At 46.1% G+C, this 19453-nt stretch overlaps 1 protein-coding gene across 1 annotated transcript in view; it reads right to left on the bottom strand.

Moving 5' to 3' along the window:
* Positions 1-14085: 14085 nt before the first annotated feature.
* The window catches only part of NRAP (nebulin related anchoring protein), a 130785-nt gene continuing 125417 nt past the window's right edge, over positions 14086-19453 (bottom strand). Inside the window, exons 41-42 of the mRNA XM_030202711.1 lie at positions 17386-17538; positions 14086-14521 (exon numbers count right to left, since the gene is read on the bottom strand). Coding sequence (XP_030058571.1) covers positions 14408-14521; positions 17386-17538 — 267 coding nt within the window. The 3' untranslated portion in view covers positions 14086-14407. The remainder of the gene's footprint in view (positions 14522-17385; positions 17539-19453) is intronic.

The following is a 19453-nucleotide window of genomic DNA, read 5'->3' as shown; positions in this document are numbered from 1 at the left end:
TCAGCTAGGATATAACTCAATTTACAAAAAATCTGCTGCAGCAAAATGACAATTATCTGTCTGCAACTAGTGCAGTGTAGACGGTGGCCAGCGTTTCACACGGCTGCTTCAGGGTCTCGGCATCACACTGTAAAAAAATTTATAAATCAGTGGAGATTGAATGACGAAAGAAAGAGAAGCTTTGGAATCCCTTAAAGTAAATAAAGAGATAATAATAAGGAGAGCGGATAAAGAGGGTGCCATTGTGATTCAAGATCGCTCTGAGTACATTGCTGAAATTATTAAACAACTACAAGTAGAAACAGATTACGAACCATTAACTACAGATCCTACACCCCAGTTGCAAGAACACATCTTCAGATTAACAAGCGATGCTGATGCTAAGGGTATTTTAACACAGAAGGAATTTCATTTTTTAAACATCACGAACCCTAAAATACCTGTTTTTTACACTTTGCCTAAAATTCATAAGAGGTTAAGAAACCCTCCAGGGAGACCGATTATATCTAGTAGAGGATCAGTGTTGGAACCTCTTTCCATGTTTGTTGATTGTTTCTTACAACCCTTTGTCAAGAGTGGACTTTCATATTTAAAGGATACTACCCATTTTTTTTACAAATATTAGAAACTTATAACAATAAAGCAAATGGTTTTATTTTGGCAACATTAGATGTATCATCTCTCTATACTGTCATACCACAAGATGAAGCATTAGAAGTGATGGAGATTTTTCCAGATATGCGAGAGCCTAGTCGAGTCCCTACATCCTTCATTCTGGCTTTAGCAAGTGTGGCAATGAAGGAAAACTTTTTCTTGTTTGATGACAAACTTTTTCAACAAGTGTCGGGAGTTGCAATGGGTGCGACCATGGCACCGTCAGTGGCAAACTTATTCATGAGAGCCTTTGAGCAAAAATTTATATACACAGCTGACTTATATAAGTTTGTCAACTTATGGGTCCGGTTTATTGATGATATTTTTTTACTTTGGACCAGTGATGAACAACATTTGTTCCAGTTTGTGTCATATTTGAATTGTTGTCACCCTCGCATTAAATTCACTTTACAGATGGATTTGACACAGATTTCATTTTTGGACGTGCATATTTCTATGAGGAACGGAAGTTTTGCAACGACTGTCTTTCATAAATCTACGGACAGGAACACTTTCCTTAACTATGATAGTTGTCATCCGAGATCCTTGAAAAATAACTTACCTTTCTCACAGTTCCTCAGGCATCGGCGGATTTGCTCGAGTGATAGGGAGTTTAAACTTCAATCTAAGGAGCTTTCAGCAAGATTAGCAGCTAAAGGTTATCCGGAAAATGTAATACGAAATGCCTACAGGAGAGCAAGATGGAACAATAGAGAACTATTGCTAACTCCTAGACCAGATGGAGAGGAAGAAACAGAAGATATCATGACCTTTGTAATGCGATACACTGTGAACACCCCAAAAATAGTAACTGTATTGAGAAAGCACTGGTCCTTAATTTGCACATTGCCACAATTCAGCAATACTAGGTTAAGGTTTGCCTATAGTAGAAACTTGAATTTAAAAGAACACTTGAGTCCAGCAGCCTTACCTAGTCTATCACCTATAGGTAGTCTCTCCGAGAACAAGATGGGTCACTTTAAATGTGGTGAGTGTAACCTCTGTTCGATAATGGAAGAAACATCTACTTTTGTGAATCCGTTCAATCAAAAGAAGTAAATTTGAAACACAAGACAACCTGTAGATCCAGTTACGTGGTCTATTGCTTGAGATGCCCCTGCAACAAACTGTATGTGGGCCAGACTACAAGAATGTTATCAACACGATTAAGTGAACATAAAAGCTCTATCAATATTAGAAGAATAGGGCTGCCATTAGTCACACATTGTAATGGACAACAGCACTTCTTTGAAGATTTGCGTTGTGTGGTACTTCAAACTATCTATCAGACTAAGAGGGGCGGAGATTATCGGAGAATTCTTCTCCAACAAGAACAAAGGTGGATCTTTAAACTTTGTACCCTTCATCCTATTGGTTTGAATACCCGAGTTGAGTGGAGTCATTTTTTCTAGACCTCCGTTTGGAGAATTTTTTGATAGCGTCTGACGTCATAGGATCTATGTTAGACAGGGGAACAGCCGGTAGTCAGATGACAGGAAAATCGTTGAGAGGTTGTGCTGATCACTCTTTCAGTATGTGATTGATTGTATGAAGTCTAGTCTCGTAATTTACAGTTTATTTAGGATTGTTCAATCTCCACTGATTTATAAATCTTTTTACAGTGTGATGCCGAGACCCTGAAGCAGCTGTGCGAAACGCTGGCTACCGTCTACACTGCACTAGTTGCAGACAGATAATCGAGATATTTAAAGCCTGAGGGTATATCAAAGATTTAATTGTTCTGATTTGTTGGAGATGAAAGAAGCATCCATGAATCACGGTGTTAATCTGTGGTCAAAATGAGAATTTCTCATCTAAGATTACCCCTACTGTAGAATGTTGAGGAATTGAGCATGAGAGGGTGTGTCAAAACAGTAAACCACTTCAAACTCTCACTACACATCCACCCAAATGGGACAGCCCCAACATACAATTCCTGCCCTAGGCAACCCACATACCTCCCCTGCTCCAGACATACTTTACCAGTATTCACTGCTGATGGAGATAGAAATCCTGACGCTCATATGATATCGGCAGTGAGCACAATGGCATCCTCCACCACTAACCATACCCTGCCCTGCAAACAGCCATGTGATTCTTGGCAGTTCTTCCTTTACTCATGATTCTGATGAATTCATACAGTGGGCATTCCGGGCACATCTCCCAATAGCATTGTATAGGATTCTCTGACCTCCAATTCGAGAATAGCTGGCTTTGTCATCTCAGTTGACCTTCCAATGGCAGCGGTAGTCCAAGTGGTTGTATGTAGGGTAGATAGGTCTGGCTGTGGCTCACAGGATGTCCAGGGTTGTTCTTAGAGTCTGTCAAGTCTCTAACACCTTGGAACACCACATTGTTGGGTGTTGTTTTATACAACTTCCTGCTTGGGAACACTTCCATATGTCCAGTAGGTATGCCCAAAAAACAATTTTGTTACCCCTGTCATTTCTCCTCTACACTCAGTAGCAGGCACTCCCACCTCCAAAGGTAGATTCTTCGATGGGGGAAGCGATGTCCCTTCAAGGCCCAAGGTACGTAACCCATATTCACCACCAACCCTCATTGTCTGAGGGAGTTCCAACTAATCTTTACCCCCAAATTTGTAAAAAAACTAGACACTTACTATGAGGTAGACGTTTTCCATAGTTACGTAGCATTGATAAAAATACATCACTTATTTGTGATCCCTTTTCTCCACAAAATCTCTCCAGATAAAAGGGTTTTCCAATTGTTGGGCGAATCTAGCCCCAAGAAATAAGCTTCTAATTTTATTATCACAGGGGGCTTTCCCCTCCATACTGGCATCCAACCTACTAAAATTCTACAGGAAATTTTCCATGGACTATCTTTTTGTTTACATTTAGCACCTAGTGGTATTGTCTCATGCAGTAACTGGGCAGTAAGGACCTACGTGCGCCAGAAAATAAAAAAAACATTTTTCGGGAGGGCGAAGCAAATGCACGCCAAAAATGAAATTACCGCAAGGGCCACACGGTAGCCGTGCAGTAACTCCCTTTTGGTGTGTGTTGGGCATGTGTACACGCTTACGCAGCTTAGTAAAAAGGAGGCTAAATTTCCACCCAGTGTAGAATGGATAATATGACTTCTAAATGCAACATGAAGCCATTAGCCTCCATGTTTAAATTCTGTAGGTTGTCACTATGCAAAACAGTGGGACTTATTATTTTTACTGCATTAAGTCACTAATGTCTCTAAACCACAAAGAAAAATCTGCCGTGACAGTGCAGTTGGATGACAGGCATTCAGCTGGGCACCTCTTAATAAAACATAGTTTATATTGTATAATTAATAGAAAAAGGTTTACTGCTAAGTGCTTGGCATGCGTCCCGGAATATCATGGCTTGACCACTGTGCGTGCGCACGCACACACACACACCTGTAGACAAGGGTAAAAAATATAAATGGAAAATAATTGCCACTTATCAAGATGGGATTAAACTCTGTTGCATGCCACAATAGGCTGGCTATGTTTTCTAAATATATATCTATTTGATTTTATGTGCATTGAGGTTCGCTAAAACAGTTCCTCTCAAAATTGTCCTGAGGAAGCACCACCTAGACAAGCTTTCAGGATATCTGCAATGAATATGCAAAAGAGAAATTTGAATGTAATGACAGTGGCGTTCCTGGCCTGGATGGCTCCCGAGGCGGAGCGCCGATGCGCCCCCCCCCCCCACTAAATGACACCTTCGCCCCCCCTCCGGCAAAATGACACCCCCCCCCGGGTGCACGCCGCTGGGGGGGGGTGCCGCGGCACGCACCTGCTCCGAGTTCGCTAAACTTCGCTTCGCTGCAGCTCCCTCTGCCCCAGAACAGGAAGTAACCTGTTCCGGGGCAGAGGGAGCTGCAGCGAACGAGCGACGAAGTTTAGCGAACTCGGAGCAGGCGCGCGCTGCGGCACCCCCCCCCCCAGCGGCGTGCACCCGGGGCGGACCGCCCCCCCCCCCCCCCTTGGTACGCCACTGTGTAATGAAGGTAGTGAATGCAAATCTCTCATACATATTCATTGTGGGTATCCTGAAAACCTGACTGGCTGTGGTGCCTCCAGGACCAGGTTTGGGAACCACTGCCCTAGGCTGTCTATGAAAAGGTTTCATTGTGTATTGTGTTGACATTGTAATGTAGCAGACTGTGCCATACTTTGAACTGTTGTTTGAATATTTTTACTGCTATAATTGTCTATTGCTTATGTTAGACTTATTCTTGCTGTACCACTGCCTTGAGTGAATTCCTTCAAAGGCAGTAAATACATCCTAATAAATAAATACAATCATAAAAAACAACTGAAAACTATTCTTATAGAAGTAATTAAAAATTGTGAGCAATACCATTTTACCAACAGTATTGCTAAGGTGCTTATTTGTGCACTGAGAGTAAACAGCCCGGAAAGAACTTTCTGAGTCTCCAACAAAAAGGATAAAAAAAGAAAAACAAAAGGATAAAAGGACTCGGAACATTTTTTTTTTTTTGGGGGGGGGGGGGGGGGGGGGGGGACTGTTTTAATGTCAAGCTTTCACTGACATTTTACACACCCTTGAAGCAGGAGTTTGCCGAAACGTGGCCATGTCGAGTTTAAAGTCTTTGGGGGGGGGGGGGGGGAAGTTATCAATGTGGGCTACTGTTAAGATATTTTACTGTAAGTTGTGCTATTTTAGCACAGGGTCTCATTCCATGAAATGGTACCTATGCTAAATTATCACCTACTTGTAGTAAAATAACCCATCTTAATCCTAGCCCGCATTGATAACTTCCCTCCTTAACTGACTTTTAATAAATCACTTTCATTTAACTTGGGTCCACTATTCCCTCTAACAGGGGCGTAGCCACGGGTGGGCCTGGACGGGCCCAGGCCCAGCCACTTTTGCTCCAGGCCCGCCCAGCCTCTTCTGCCCGCTCTCCTCGTCCGCGTGGTCTGCTCACTTTTACTGCCCTGAAGCGCCGTTCTCCCTCCAGCAGCACCGGCGATTCCCATAGCCAGCCTTCTGCCAGCGCGCATCGTTGGGGCCTCTTCTCAGGCACGTCCCGCCTACTCTGCAGCTTCCTGCATCCCACCTTTGCGGAAAACAGGAAGTTGCAGAGTAGGCGGGACACGCCTGAAAAGAGGCTCCGACGACGCGCACTGGTAGAAGGCTGGCTATGGGAATCGCCGGTGCTGGAGGGAGAACGGCGCTTCAGGTCAGTAAAAATGATTGGAACTGACCATGTGCAGGGGGCTGTTGCGGGGGGGGGGCGGTAGTGGGTGGAGAGGAAATGCGGCGGCGGCAGCAGCGACGGGCAGGTGGGCAGGCGGGCGGGGGGGGGGGGTGGTGGTAGTAGGTGGAGAGGAAATGCGAGACCTGTGCCCACCCAGTCCACCTCCAGGCCCATCTAAAAATTAAACTGTGGCTACGCTACTGCCCTCTAAGCTGAGCAAAAGTCCTCCACATATACTCCTGCCAGTGGGAGGTGCTGTTTCCCTAGTACATTTTCAATAATGAGGGACAGGTGAGCTCTGCAGGATTCCAGGGAACCTGCCTATCCCTAGTGATCGAATATCGAAGCACCACCCCCACTGGCAGCACTGCAGTTGGATGACTTCCGCTGCTGCGTACGCTTTGTAGCGCTATAAAAATGCTAAATAATAGTAGTAGTCAGCTTAGAAAGAACAGTACTTGAGTCTTAATTATTTTTTCCCCTTCCTTACTTCTTGTGACAATCGCGGCTTTAGCCGCCGAGCCCCTTCGCCTCCCCCTTCGCTCTGAGCAAGTTTAGAGGAACGCATCACGAGACTCTTGGATCGAGTTGCCGGGTTATATGAGAACGCACCAAAAGAGGATGGAAGGAGAGGTGTATTGGTGCAATATCTAATCTCCATTTAGATTTAGCCAAAGAAAGCTTGGATTCTAGTAGTAAGTGTGTTGCTGGGTATTTTTCTTCCTTACCTCCAAGATAATGTGGTTTAAAATGCTAACGCAATTTTTGATGAAATGGCTATTAAAATGCAATAAACAGGTTGTGGGCTGTAGTTGTGAGACCCTGCCTCTCTGTTCTGAGCTTAATAAGTAGGGGCCAAATATTCCCTGTTCTGCCCTGGGGATCAGCGGAGATGTGAAGCCCTATCCGTGGGGTATTGGAATGACACCACAAGCTCGTTTTCAAAGGAGTGCTCAGCGTAGACGTTGGCCATGTGGGAAAAGGTACAGTGTCAGCGCGTTCTTGGCATCATTCTTCATACTGTCTTGTGGTGTATCCTGAAAATAACTGTATCAAAGGAGCTTTTTTTTTAATCTTCTTCTTGTAATAGGACCTTGTTTTATCCTGTCTTATTCCATATTCTAAGTATTATGTGATGGATGTTGCAAAAGCGGTGTCTGATTTTCATTGTTTACAGGAAGTGCGAGGTGTAGATGCTGAACTCATAAATTATGGGTTAGCACTGTGCATAGAGATGACAAAATGCTGGGAATAACAGAAACTCGCCTGCTGGTGAAAGTAGAAGGCAGGCTTCCAAAATCAAAACTGAATTTAACAACAAGCTCTTTGTTAAAGGCAAATTAGTGAGAAGTGTTTCCCCCGGGGGCCCTTTCTTTCTTTATGCTTCTAGTGATGGAAACTAAGCACGGCATATTTTTTTTTGTGAGGGTCACAGATAAAGTTGAAGCCTAAGGGATGCGCATGGACCTTTGAAATGATTAGCCGGCACTCTGCATTAATAAACTTCAGGCTACGTTTCTGTTGCCAGATTTTACTTTGAGAGTTACTTGGATAAATCCTCCAGGCAACAGAATCTAAACTATCTTGCAGACTATTCCACTCTACAGCAGGGCCACCGAGAGACTGAGCTGGGTCCGGGGCAGGGCCACCGCCACCGAGTCCGGGGCAGAATCGTCATCGCCGCCGCCCACCTGAAGTATCTTGGCTGGCCCCGCCAGCTGTAGGCAGTGCTGCTCCTTCCCCTGCCCAGCACTGCGTGCCCCGGCGGCTGCTTTCCTTAGGTCGCACATGCTCAGTCTCAAAACTGAGCATGAGCGGCCTGAGGTCCCAGCAGCTGCTAGGCAGGCAATGCAAAGGGGGCTTGGCGCTGGAGTTTTCTCTCTCCTGCTCCTGTCGGGACACGATCACCTGGGTCCCATCAGGAGCAGGAGAGAGAGAGACACCCCTGCACCGGACCCTCCCTGGAGCTCCGGGCCCAGGGAATTTTGCATCCCCTGTCTCCCCCTCTCGGCGGCTATGCTCTAGAGATTCTCAAGCAAATCTTGGGGACCCTCCCCTCCCCCCATTAATCTGCTTTTCAGCACCGACTATGCTTTAGATACATGTGCTTAGATAGTCATGTAGGCCTGTTTTACAAAGCGGCGGTAAGGCTAATGCGGGCTTACCACTCGCTAAAAAGGAAGTAGTTCCCACCTCCAGTGCGCCATCATACCCGGCGCTGTAAAAATTGTAGCACCGGTGTGTAGTTGGCGGTAATCAGGCAGTGCCACTGGGTGGTGGTAAGGGATTCCCCCTGAACTGGCCATGCAGCAAGTGCTTCATTTGCCACGTGGCCATTTCCTCAAAAAAAAAAAAAAAAAAGAAAGACCTACCTTTTACCTGCTGTAGTAAACACGGGTGTAGGATCTGCCAGCGCCGGCCCCCTTTTTCCGCAGTTTGGTAAAAGGGACTCATAGTATATGATGGCCCAAACTGCCTGTTCAGAGCAGGTTAGGGTTGAAAGAGGGAGTTCAGTTCTGGAGGGCTTGTTGTGCACAAAGGATTATGGGTGGTGAAGAGCCTATAAGGCAGGTAAGCATGGAAGAGGGATTGGGATTATCTATAAGGACTGTCTGGGCTTGGTACGGCTTCCTTTGCAGTATATAGCAGATGTGTAATGTTTGTTAGTGAAATGGGTTAGGAGGGTGTGGGAAGCTTGGTACTTTTTGGGTGTACAGGGCTCCAGACAATTCTGTGGTGAAGATGGAAAATATCCTTCCATTTATTGAGGTAGCAATGGTAGATTTTGATAAACTGATATGCCTGGGAACTTTGATTTTTATTTTGACGCTCCAAGCAGCACAATGGAACATTGGATATGAATTATTCTGCAGCTCATCATGGGTGAATTTATGAGGGAGGTTAGATGTTGGACTTGATTTTTGTTAGACAGGATGTTGATGGTTTATTGCCGAGTCTGAAGTATTTTCAGAAATGAATCATTCCTTGGTCAGGCCATTGGATTTTATTATGGTGGTTGAGTCTGCGGGACAATGATAAACAGGTGGGTAGGAGGTAGTAGGAGACCAGAAAGATTAGGAAGGTCACAAGTGATGAGGTTGTTAAGAACTCGCCGTCTTGGTCAGTGGAGAGGTATGGGGTGGAAGAGGGGGTTACAGAATAGAATCATGGTATATTGGGTGTGTATGGTCTTTGCAGTAGTCAAGAGGGGCATAATCGAACGCGAACGCCCATCTCCATGGGCGTCTACCTCCGAGAACAGGTACGTGAAGGGGCAGGACAAACCGTATTTTCGAAAAAAATGGGTGTCCATCTTTTTTCAGATAATACGGTTTGTGCCAGCCAAATGCATCGGATTTGAGCTGGGCGGTTTCGTTTTTCAGCAATAATGGAAACCAAAGGCACCCAGCTCAAAAACGACCAAATCCAAGGCATTGGGTTGTGGGAGGGGCCAGGATTCGTAGTGCACTGGTCCCCCTGACATGCCAGGACACCAACCGGGCACCCTAGGGGGCACTTGTAACAATTAAAAAAAACAAAGCAAACTACCTCTGAAGTCCATAGCTCCCTTCTCTTGGGTGCTGAGCCCCCCAAATCCCCCCCCCAAAACCCACCCCCCACAACTCTACACTATTACCATAGCACTTATGGCTGAAGGGGGACACCTAGATGTGGGCATAGTGGGTTTTGGGGGCGGTTTGGAGCGCTCCCATTTACCACCACAAGTGTAACAGGTAGGGGGGGTGGGCCTGGGTCCACCTGCCTGAAGTCCACTGCACCCACTAACAACTGCTCCAGGGACCTGCATACTGCTGTGATGGAGCTGGGTATGACATTTGAGGCTGGCATACAGGCTGGAAAAAAAAAAGTTTTTTAAGTTGTTTTTTTTGGGTGGGAGGGGGTTAGTGACCACTGGGGGAGTCAGGGGTGGTCATCTGGTCATTTAGGGCACTTTTTTGGGACTTGTTCATGAAAAAAAAGGGTCCAAAAAAGTGACCCAAATTCACGCTAAAAACGCCTTTCTTTCTTCGATTATCGGCCGAGGACGCTCATCTCTCCTCGGCCGATAAACACGCCCCAGTCCTGCCTTCACCACGCCTCCAACATGCCCACATCAACTTTGGTCATCCCCACAACGGACTGCAGTTGAGGGTGCCCAAAATCGGCTTTCGATTATGCTGATTTGGACGACCCTGAGAGAAGGACGCCCATCTCCCGATTTGTGTCGGAAGATGGGCGCCCTTCTCTTTCGAAAATGCTCCTTTTAGGGTTAATTTTACTAAAGTGCGCTGAAAAATGGCCTGCGCTGTTGTAGACGCGTGTATTGGATGCGCGCGGGTCCATTTTTCAGTGCACCTGCAAAAATGGACATTTGGCAAAATAAAAACTGACTCGCGTCCATTTTGGGTCTGAGACCTTACCACCACCCATTGACTTAGCGGTAAGGTCTCATGCGTTGACCAGGAAGTAATCGTCAGTGCGTGTACACTGCCAATTACTGCCCGGTTAGCGCCAAGCGGTAGAAAATAACAAATATTTTCTGCCGCAGATATCAGACGCGCGTAAAAAATGGAATTACTGCCTAGGGCTCGCGGTAGCTGGGTGGTAGTTCCAAATTGACATGCACTGGACGTGTGTTGGCGCCTACGCACCTTTAGTAAAAGGGTCCCTTTGATTCTTAGTTGATGGAAGCGGGATATAAGTACATGGAATAGAATAGAATAGAATTGTGGTAATCCTGAAAACCCGAGTGGCTAGGTGTGCCTCCAAGAGAGAGTTGAGAAGCATCGAGTTAGATGTTGATATGGGTGGGACATGTGAACTTGTTCTCCACTGTTAGTAACACAATATGCGTTTGAAAGAAAACTACAACTTTTGTAATAACATTTCGTGAACCTTCCACAGCATTGTATTGGACACCCGCGTCCACTTTGAGGCGTGTTTTCAAAGCACTTAGACTTACAAAGTTCCATAGTAACCTATGGAACTTTGTAAGTCTTGCTTTGACAATGAGATAATTCAGAAGCTACAAAATGAATACAAAGATAGGTCTAAAGATCTATGATATGGAATTTGGTTGGCAATGGCGACTGTCTTGAATTTGGAGTTATTTAAGATTTGTGCCATCACTGACTTTGCATGCCATGATTTCTTGGCAAGAAAAGAACACAGCAAAGGTGACAAGATGGATGACGAGTCCAGTTTTTTAAGAATAAACTCTTGCTGTGAACTTTTTTCTGAGTCCAGTAGAAGTTTCTTTGGCGTCATCCATCTTGTCACCTTCGCTGTGTTCTTTTCTTGGTTTTTCCATTGCGGAGGTCCGCTTTCTTCTATGATTTCTTGGCAGTCACTCATCATTTCTCTTAATGCATACTCTTCCAGCGTTCGAAAAGTACATAAGTACATAAGTATTGCCATACTGGGAAAGATCAAAGGTCCATCAAGCCCAGCATCCTGTTTCCAACAGTGACCAATCCAGGTCACAAACACCTGGCAAGATCCCCAAAAAGTACAAAACATTTTATACTGCTTATCCCAGAAATAGTGGATTTTCCCCAAGTCCATTTAATAATAGTCTATGGACTTTTCCTTTAGGAAGCCGTCCAAACCTTTTTAAAACCCTGCTAAGCTAACCACCTTTACCACATTTTCTGGCAACGAATTCCAGAGTTTAATTACACATTGAGTGAAGAAATATTTTCTCCGATTTGTTTTAAATTTACTACATTGTAGCTTCATCGCATGCCCCCTAGTCCTAGTATTTTTGGAAAGCGTAAACAGACACTTTCTGCGTAAATTCTTCTGGCTCTAAATATATGGAAATAACACCAAATGCAGCTATATCTCCACTGACATACTATATAATACTTGCTGTTGTAAACAAACAATTGCAAAAGATGTACAAAAAAAACAGATCTTCAGAGGTAACCTTCCACTTAAGCCTTCGGCTTTGAAAATGATGGAAGTAGGTGTTTCACCTTATCTCTTCACCAATCCAAATATTTTGTTAACTTTTATTTCTTTTTTCTCTTTTTCTCAGTCAAAACATGGTGGGGGGGGGGGGGGGGTTGTGTTTGACAATCAAGAATTATATTATTACATCAACTGTTTTTCAATTCTGGTTTTTAGGGGGATGCCTTGAGACAGCTTTGGGCGAAACACACGTCGGCACAGTTACCCTTTTTCTATAGCTCAGATACATAACACTTATCAGCTCATAAGCTTGAAATATGCTTATTAAAAATTCTGTTCTGTCTGGGTACCGTTTTGGGACACTTTGACTCCAGTGGCTCGTAGTACAGTGTTAAATTCCTGAAGTTGGGGGGGGATGGGCGGGAGTTTGGGAGGGAAGGGAGAGAGATGGGGGATGGGAGAAAACGTTATAAAATGTTTACTATTGTTGTTTGAACTGAATAAGGATATGTTTGGTATTGTATACATTGCCTGATATGACATAGTAATATCCTGTTTTGTATATTATTTTCAATAAACATGAGTTAAAAAAAAAAAATCTTTATATATAAATATTGATTACTTCACATGTTGAGAAAAAGAGAAAAAAGTAATTGTGTTTTTACAATTTTGTAATTGTTTGCTTACAACAGCAAGTGTTATATATAGTACTCTCCCAGCTTGGCTCTGCTGCCCTCTGGAATCTTAACTCCAACCACTTCCTGTGATATCCCTACCGAGGGGCCCTTTTACTAAGCCGCGTAAGTGTCTACGAGCGCCAAACAGGCACCAAACTGGAGTTACCGCGTGGCTCTTGCGGTAATTTCATTTTTGGGGCACTTCCAATACGCGTGTCCGAAAAATAATTTTTATTTTCTGCTGCGCGTATCGGATGCACGCCAAGTGGCATTTGGTGTGCATAGGTCATTACCGCCCAGTTACTGCATGAGACTTTATCGCTAGGTCAATGGCTGGCAGTAAGGTCTTAGACCTAAAATGGACGCGTGGCAATTTTCATTTTGCCGCACGTCCTTTTTCAGCAAAAAGTTTTAAAAGGCATTTTTTTTACAGGTGCGCTAAAAAATGATTCTGCGCACGCCCAAAACACGTGTCTACACTACCGCAGGCCATTTTTCAGCGCGCCTTTGTATAAGGGCCCCCTGGAGGAGCATTTTCGAAAGGGACATCCAAGTTTCGATTTGGACGTCCTCGCAAAACATCCCAATCCAGCCCGTATTTTCGCAACAAGACGGATGTCCATCTTTCATTTTTAAAATACCGTCAGGGATGTCCAAATCCTTAAATTTCGCCATCCCTAGATTTGGACGTCCCTAGACATGGACGTTTCTGATTTTCGGCGATTTTCGAAACCAAAGACATCCATGTCAGAAACAACCAAATGCAAGTCATTTGGTCGTGGGAGGAGCCAGCATTTGTAGTGCACTGGTCCCCCTGACAAGCCAGGACACCAACCGGGCACCCTAGGGGGCACTGCAGTGGACTTCATAAAATGCTCCCAGGAACTTAGCTCCCTTACCTTGTGTGCTGAGCCCCCCAAAACCCACTACCCACAACTGTACACCACTACCATAGCCCTTACAGGTGAAGGGGGACACCTAGATGTGGGTACAGTGGGTTTCTGGTGGGATTTGGAGGGCTCGCTGTTTCCTCCACAAACGTAACAGGTGGGGGTGGGGTGGAGCTGGGTTTGCCTGTCTGAAGTGCACTCACCCACTAAAACTGCTCCAGGGACCTGCATACTGCTGTCATGGACCTGAGTATGACATCTGAGGCTGGTACGACATATTTTGAAAGATGTTTTTTGAGGGTGAGAGGGGGTTAGTGACAGTAACGGAAGGTATTCTCCGATTCTCTCTGGTGGTCATCTGGTCATTTCAGGCACCTTTCTATGCCTTAGACGTAAGAAAAACAGGTCTGGGTGAAAACGTCCATGTGCTCGTCAGGGACGTCCATCTTTTTTTCGATTATGGGTCAAGGACGTCCAACTGTTAGGTACACCCAAATCCCGCCTTCGCTACGCCTCCGACATGCCCCCTTGAACTTTGGCCGTCCCTGCGACGGAGTGCAGTTGGGGACGTCCAAAATCGGGTTTTGATTATACCGATTTGGACGTTTCTGGGAGAAGGACATCCATCTTCCGATTTATGTCGAAAGATGGGCGTCCTTCTCTTTCGAAAATGAGCCCATTAGTCACCCAAAATGAATTGAGTAACTTAAAAATGCACAGTGACTCGCTTGAAAAAATTATTTCCATATAAATTACTTTATCCTGTACTTTACAAAGGAAAGGTAAGCATCTCATTCTCCTTAGTACAAAGCTGAGCCTGCCAGTCATCTAGTACTAATAAATATCATACTATATCGTAATTACAATTAAAAATCGTTCAGATTCCAAGTTAAAATATAGCTCAGTATTAAAATATCATTTTGTCCAAGGACACCAATCAAAATAACCAAAGTCAGGTACAATAAAAAAAAAAATCCCTACAGCGATCAGCTGTTAAAAAGCTGACTAATGAAAGAGTTCTGTAATGTCCCACTTGTTCACTCTCCGTTTTCTTTTAGTTTATTTCCGGTTTGCCAGCACTCTCTTCCGTTTCACTTGCAAGATTTCTGAGGCATCAGGGTTCACCATTGGCTGCTGATATGCTCCTGGGTAGGCTTGTTCCTCTACTCCTTGCTGAAACACCCAAAGAGAAAATTTATTGAAGGAGATTTAAAATAAAACTGAGGGAGATCTTTACCAGGGGCGTAGCCAGACTTCTGTGGGAGGGGGGGTCCAAGGCCCGAGGGCAGGGGGCACATTTTAGCCCCCCCCCCCCCCGGCGCCCCCCCCCCCCCCCCCGCGAATCCTCCCCCGCCGCCGCCTACCTTCACTTTTACTGGCTGGGGACCCCACTCCCCGCCAGCCGATGTCCTCTCCGTCCTGCTCCTGCTCTTGTTGCATGCATTGCTGACGTACAGAGTTCTGTTCTCTGAGTCTGACGTCGCACGTACAACGTGCAGGACGTCAGCAATGCATGCAACAGCAGGAGCAGGATGGAGAGGACGTCGGCTGGCGGGGAGTGGGGTCCCCCGCCAGCAAAAGTGAAGGTAGGCGGCGGCGGGGGAGGGTTTGCCGGGAGGGGGGCCCAGGCTGGAATCTACGGGGGCCCAGGCCCCCTCAGACCCCACGTAGCTACGCCACTGATCTTTACAAAGAGGTCTGTCTATCTGTCTGAAAAGAAAAGCTGGGACTCAGTGGTCTGGAAGCCAGGAATCCTACGTCACGACGGTGATGATCGGTCTGGAGATGGAGGCCACCAACCAGGAGCCAATGTTTTTAAGAAGAGATCTAGAGACATACACTGGAAGGAAGACTCAGGGGGGTTTCTGAGCTCCTGTAGCGTTCTCAGCTGGCATAAATAATGATACTCTGTGAATTTTCTATTAAATTTTGCAACTTAAGAGAAATTGTGGGCTGTGAAATATAGAATCTTGCTTGTAATATTTATGACTTTTTATGCTGTTTTTGCTTCAGTGAAGTTGATTTTTCTAGTCTGGAATAACATTCAGGGGCCCTTTTACTAAGCTGTGGTAAAAAGTGGCCTGCGATAGTCTGGACGCGTGTTTTTGGCACTCACTGGGCCATTTTTTACCGCAGCTGGGGAAAAGGGCTTTTTTTTTTTTACTGGGGTGGTAGATACAGTGGGGGAAATAAGTATTTGATCCCTTGCTGATTTTGTAAGTTTGCCCACTGACAAAGACATGAGCAGCCCATAATTGAAGGGTAGGTTATTGGTAACAGTGAGAGATAGCACATCACAAATTAAATCCGGAAAATCACATTGTGGAAAGTATATGAATTTATTTGCATTCTGCAGAGGGAAATAAGTATTTGATCCCCCACCAACCAGTAAGAGATCTGGCCCCTACAGACCAGGTAGATGCTCCAAATCAACTCGTTACCTGCATGACAGACAGCTGTCGGCAATGGTCACCTGTATGAAAGACACCTGTCCACAGACTCAGTGAATCAGTCAGACTCTAACCTCTACAAAATGGCCAAGAGCAAGGAGCTGTCTAAGGATGTCAGGGACAAGATCATACACCTGCACAAGGCTGGAATGGGCTACAAAACCATCAGTAAGACGCTGGGCGAGAAGGAGACAACTGTTGGTGCCATAGTAAGAAAATGGAAGAAGTACAAAATGACTGTCAATCGACAAAGATCTGGGGCTCCACGCAAAATCTCACCTCGTGGGGTATCCTTGATCATGAGGAAGGTTAGAAATCAGCCTACAACTACAAGGGGGGAACTTGTCAATGATCTCAAGGCAGCTGGGACCACTGTCACCACGAAAACCATTGGTAACACATTACGACATAACGGATTGCAATCCTGCAGTGCCCGCAAGGTCCCCCTGCTCCGGAAGGCACATGTGACGGCCCGTCTGAAGTTTGCCAGTGAACACCTGGATGATGCCGAGAGTGATTGGGAGAAGGTGCTGTGGTCAGATGAGACAAAAATTGAGCTCTTTGGCATGAACTCAACTCGCCGTGTTTGGAGGAAGAGAAATGCTGCCTATGACCCAAAGAACACCGTCCCCACTGTCAAGCATGGAGGTGGAAATGTTATGTTTTGGGGGTGTTTCTCTGCTAAGGGCACAGGACTACTTCACCGCATCAATGGGAGAATGGATGGGGCCATGTACCGTACAATTCTGAGTGACAACCTCCTTCCCTCCGCCAGGGCCTTAAAAATGGGTCGTGGCTGGGTCTTCCAGCACGACAATGACCCAAAACATACAGCCAAGGCAACAAAGGAGTGGCTCAGGAAGAAGCACATTAGGGTCATGGAGTGGCCTAGCCAGTCACCAGACCTTAATCCCATTGAAAACTTATGGAGGGAGCTGAAGCTGCGAGTTGCCAAGCGACAGCCCAGAACTCTTAATGATTTAGAGATGATCTGCAAAGAGGAGTGGACCAAAATTCCTCCTGACATGTGTGCAAACCTCATCATCAACTACAGAAGACGTCTGACCGCTGTGCTTGCCAACAAGGGTTTTGCCACCAAGTATTAGGTCTTGTTTGCCAGAGGGATTAAATACTTATTTCCCTCTGCAGAATGCAAATAAATTCATATACTTTCCACAATGTGATTTTCCGGATTTAATTTGTGATGTGCTATCTCTCACTGTTACCAATAACCTACCCTTCAATTATGGGCTGCTCATGTCTTTGTCAGTGGGCAAACTTACAAAATCAGCAAGGGATCAAATACTTATTTCCCCCACTGTACCTGGAATGCCCTCCTGTGGGAGGTAGTGGAGATGAAAATGATAACAGAATTCAAAAATGCATGGGATAAACACAAAAGAATCCTATATAGAAGGTATGGAACCAAAAAAGCTTAGCGGTGATCAGATGGCAAAACCAGTAATTGAAAAACGAAGCCAGTGCTGGACAGACTTGTATGGTCTGTGCCCCAGTGATGGCTAGAATGATTCAGCTTCTGGAACTGGAGAACAAGGCCAGTGCCAGTCAGGTATTTATTTTGCTTACCGATGGATGTTCAGATGGACTATATGCCCTCTGCGGGTTCATTTCTTGGGCATATGCCAGCTCAGCAGCTCTTCGAGCCATCTCCACTTTATAGGAACCAGGAGGGGTCCAGCCAATGCCTCTGATCCAGTTCAGGTCAGACTTATATTCCACCTGGAAACAGTAAGATTTAAAAAAAAAAAAATCAAGAATATATTTTCAGTTCTAACAACATCAAGCTAGAAATCAGTTAGAAGGCAGGATCTTTAAAAAACAAACAAACCCCGTTTGGCCTGGAACATATTTTCATTAGCAAATCAAACCACTTATCAGAGAAATTTCCAAACACTAAACACCACCCAGTTTCCCCTAGAACCAGAGTGCAGAGACCACAGGTGCTACAACAAGGCTGGTTGACAGATAGCAGTCTTCCAAGCTTAGGGAGTCTTTTACTAAAGCTTAGCTCGAGTCAATGGCGTAGCCACAGGTGGGCCAGGGCCCACCCACTTAGGGCTCAGGCACACCCAAAAGTAACACAAATTTAGCAGTAGCTGGTGGGGATCCCAAGCTCCGCAAGCTGAAGACTTCCTTCTGATGGTAAAGAAAATGCTACTCTCCACGATACCGGTACCTACGCATCAGTGGCGTAGCTATGTGGGGCCTGAGGGGGCCTGGACCCCTCTCCTGACGACCCTCTCCCCCCACGAACCCTCCCCCGCCGTTGCCTACCTTCGGTTTTGCTGGCGGGGAACCCCAATCCCCCCCAGCCGACGTCCTCTTCGCAAAAAGTCTTCGTTCTTCTGTTGCATGCTGACGTCCTGCACGTTGTACGTGCAGGATCCTGCACGTACAACGTGCAGGACATCAGCATGTAACAGAAAAACGAAGACTTTTTTCACTGCAGGACGAAGAGGACGTCGGCTGGCGGGAATTGGGGTAGGCGATGGCGGGGGAGGGTTCGCGGGGGAGGGGGTCGAGAGGGCGGTTGTCAAAAGTGGCGGCAGGTCGGCAATGGGGGGGGGGGGTCGGCAATGGCGGGGGGGGGGTCGGCGGTGCCGGGGGGGCTAAAATGTGCCCCCTCACCTCAGGCGCTGGACCCTCCTCCTACCAAAGTCTGGCTACGCCCCTACTGCGCATGCTCAGTTTTCAGCACATGCCTGCTACAGACTGCCAAGGTGGAAAGAAGCAAGATGAGATATTTTTTGGTGGTGGTGGTGGGATGGGGGGGGGGGGGGAGAACACTTGGTGCCCACCCACTTCTTGCCTAGGCCCACCCAAAATCTATTGTCTGGCTACGCCCCTGGCTCGAGTTATCTGCAGCAGGGTCCATGGCAATAAAATGGGCCCTGCTGCAGATAACTTGAGCTAAACTTTGGTAAAAGACCTCCTTAATGTTCTTTCAATTATCCACTTTTTAAACAATTATTTGTCGCTAGATATTCAGAGCATCAAAAATATTTCCTGCAAAAATTCAGGTGCCCCTTTTACTAAGGCGCCTACATGGGTCAAATTGGAACTACCGCCCCGGCTACCGCGTGCCCTGGGGCGGTAATTCCATTTTTGACGCACGTCCAAAACACGCGGTAGTCATCGGCAGTGTATGCGCGCAGACGATTACCGCCCAGTTAACGCTTGAGACCTTACCACTAAGTCAGTGGGAGGCGGTAAGATGTCAGGACAAAAAATGGACACGCGCTGGTTTTAATTTTGCCACATGTCCGTTTTCGGCCACAAAAAAAAAAAGGACCTTTTTTTGCAGGCGCTCTGAAAAATGGACCTGCGCGCATCCAAAACACGCCTACACCAGCGCAGGCCATTTTTTGGCGCACCTTAGTAAAAGGGCCCCTCAGTCCATTCGATTTTCCAGGTATACCTGCCTGACCCCAAGCAGGGACGGCACCAATTAAACTGGGAGCTGTAATATGCGGCAGCAGGCAACCGGGCAGAGCCTCTGGGCCCTCGGGCACTGCCCAGTTGCCCAAATGGTCACTGCCCCTGTCGGATATGCACTACTGTGAAAATAAGACGAATCTGAACCGAGCAGATTGACGGGGCCATTTTCCCCTTTTTCTTACATCATTTACTATGT

The sequence above is a fragment of the Microcaecilia unicolor genome, chromosome 5 (assembly GCF_901765095.1).
Source record: "Microcaecilia unicolor chromosome 5, aMicUni1.1, whole genome shotgun sequence".
Lineage (NCBI taxonomy): Eukaryota > Metazoa > Chordata > Amphibia > Gymnophiona > Siphonopidae > Microcaecilia > Microcaecilia unicolor.
This window is presented reverse-complemented; position numbering and strand designations above follow the sequence as displayed.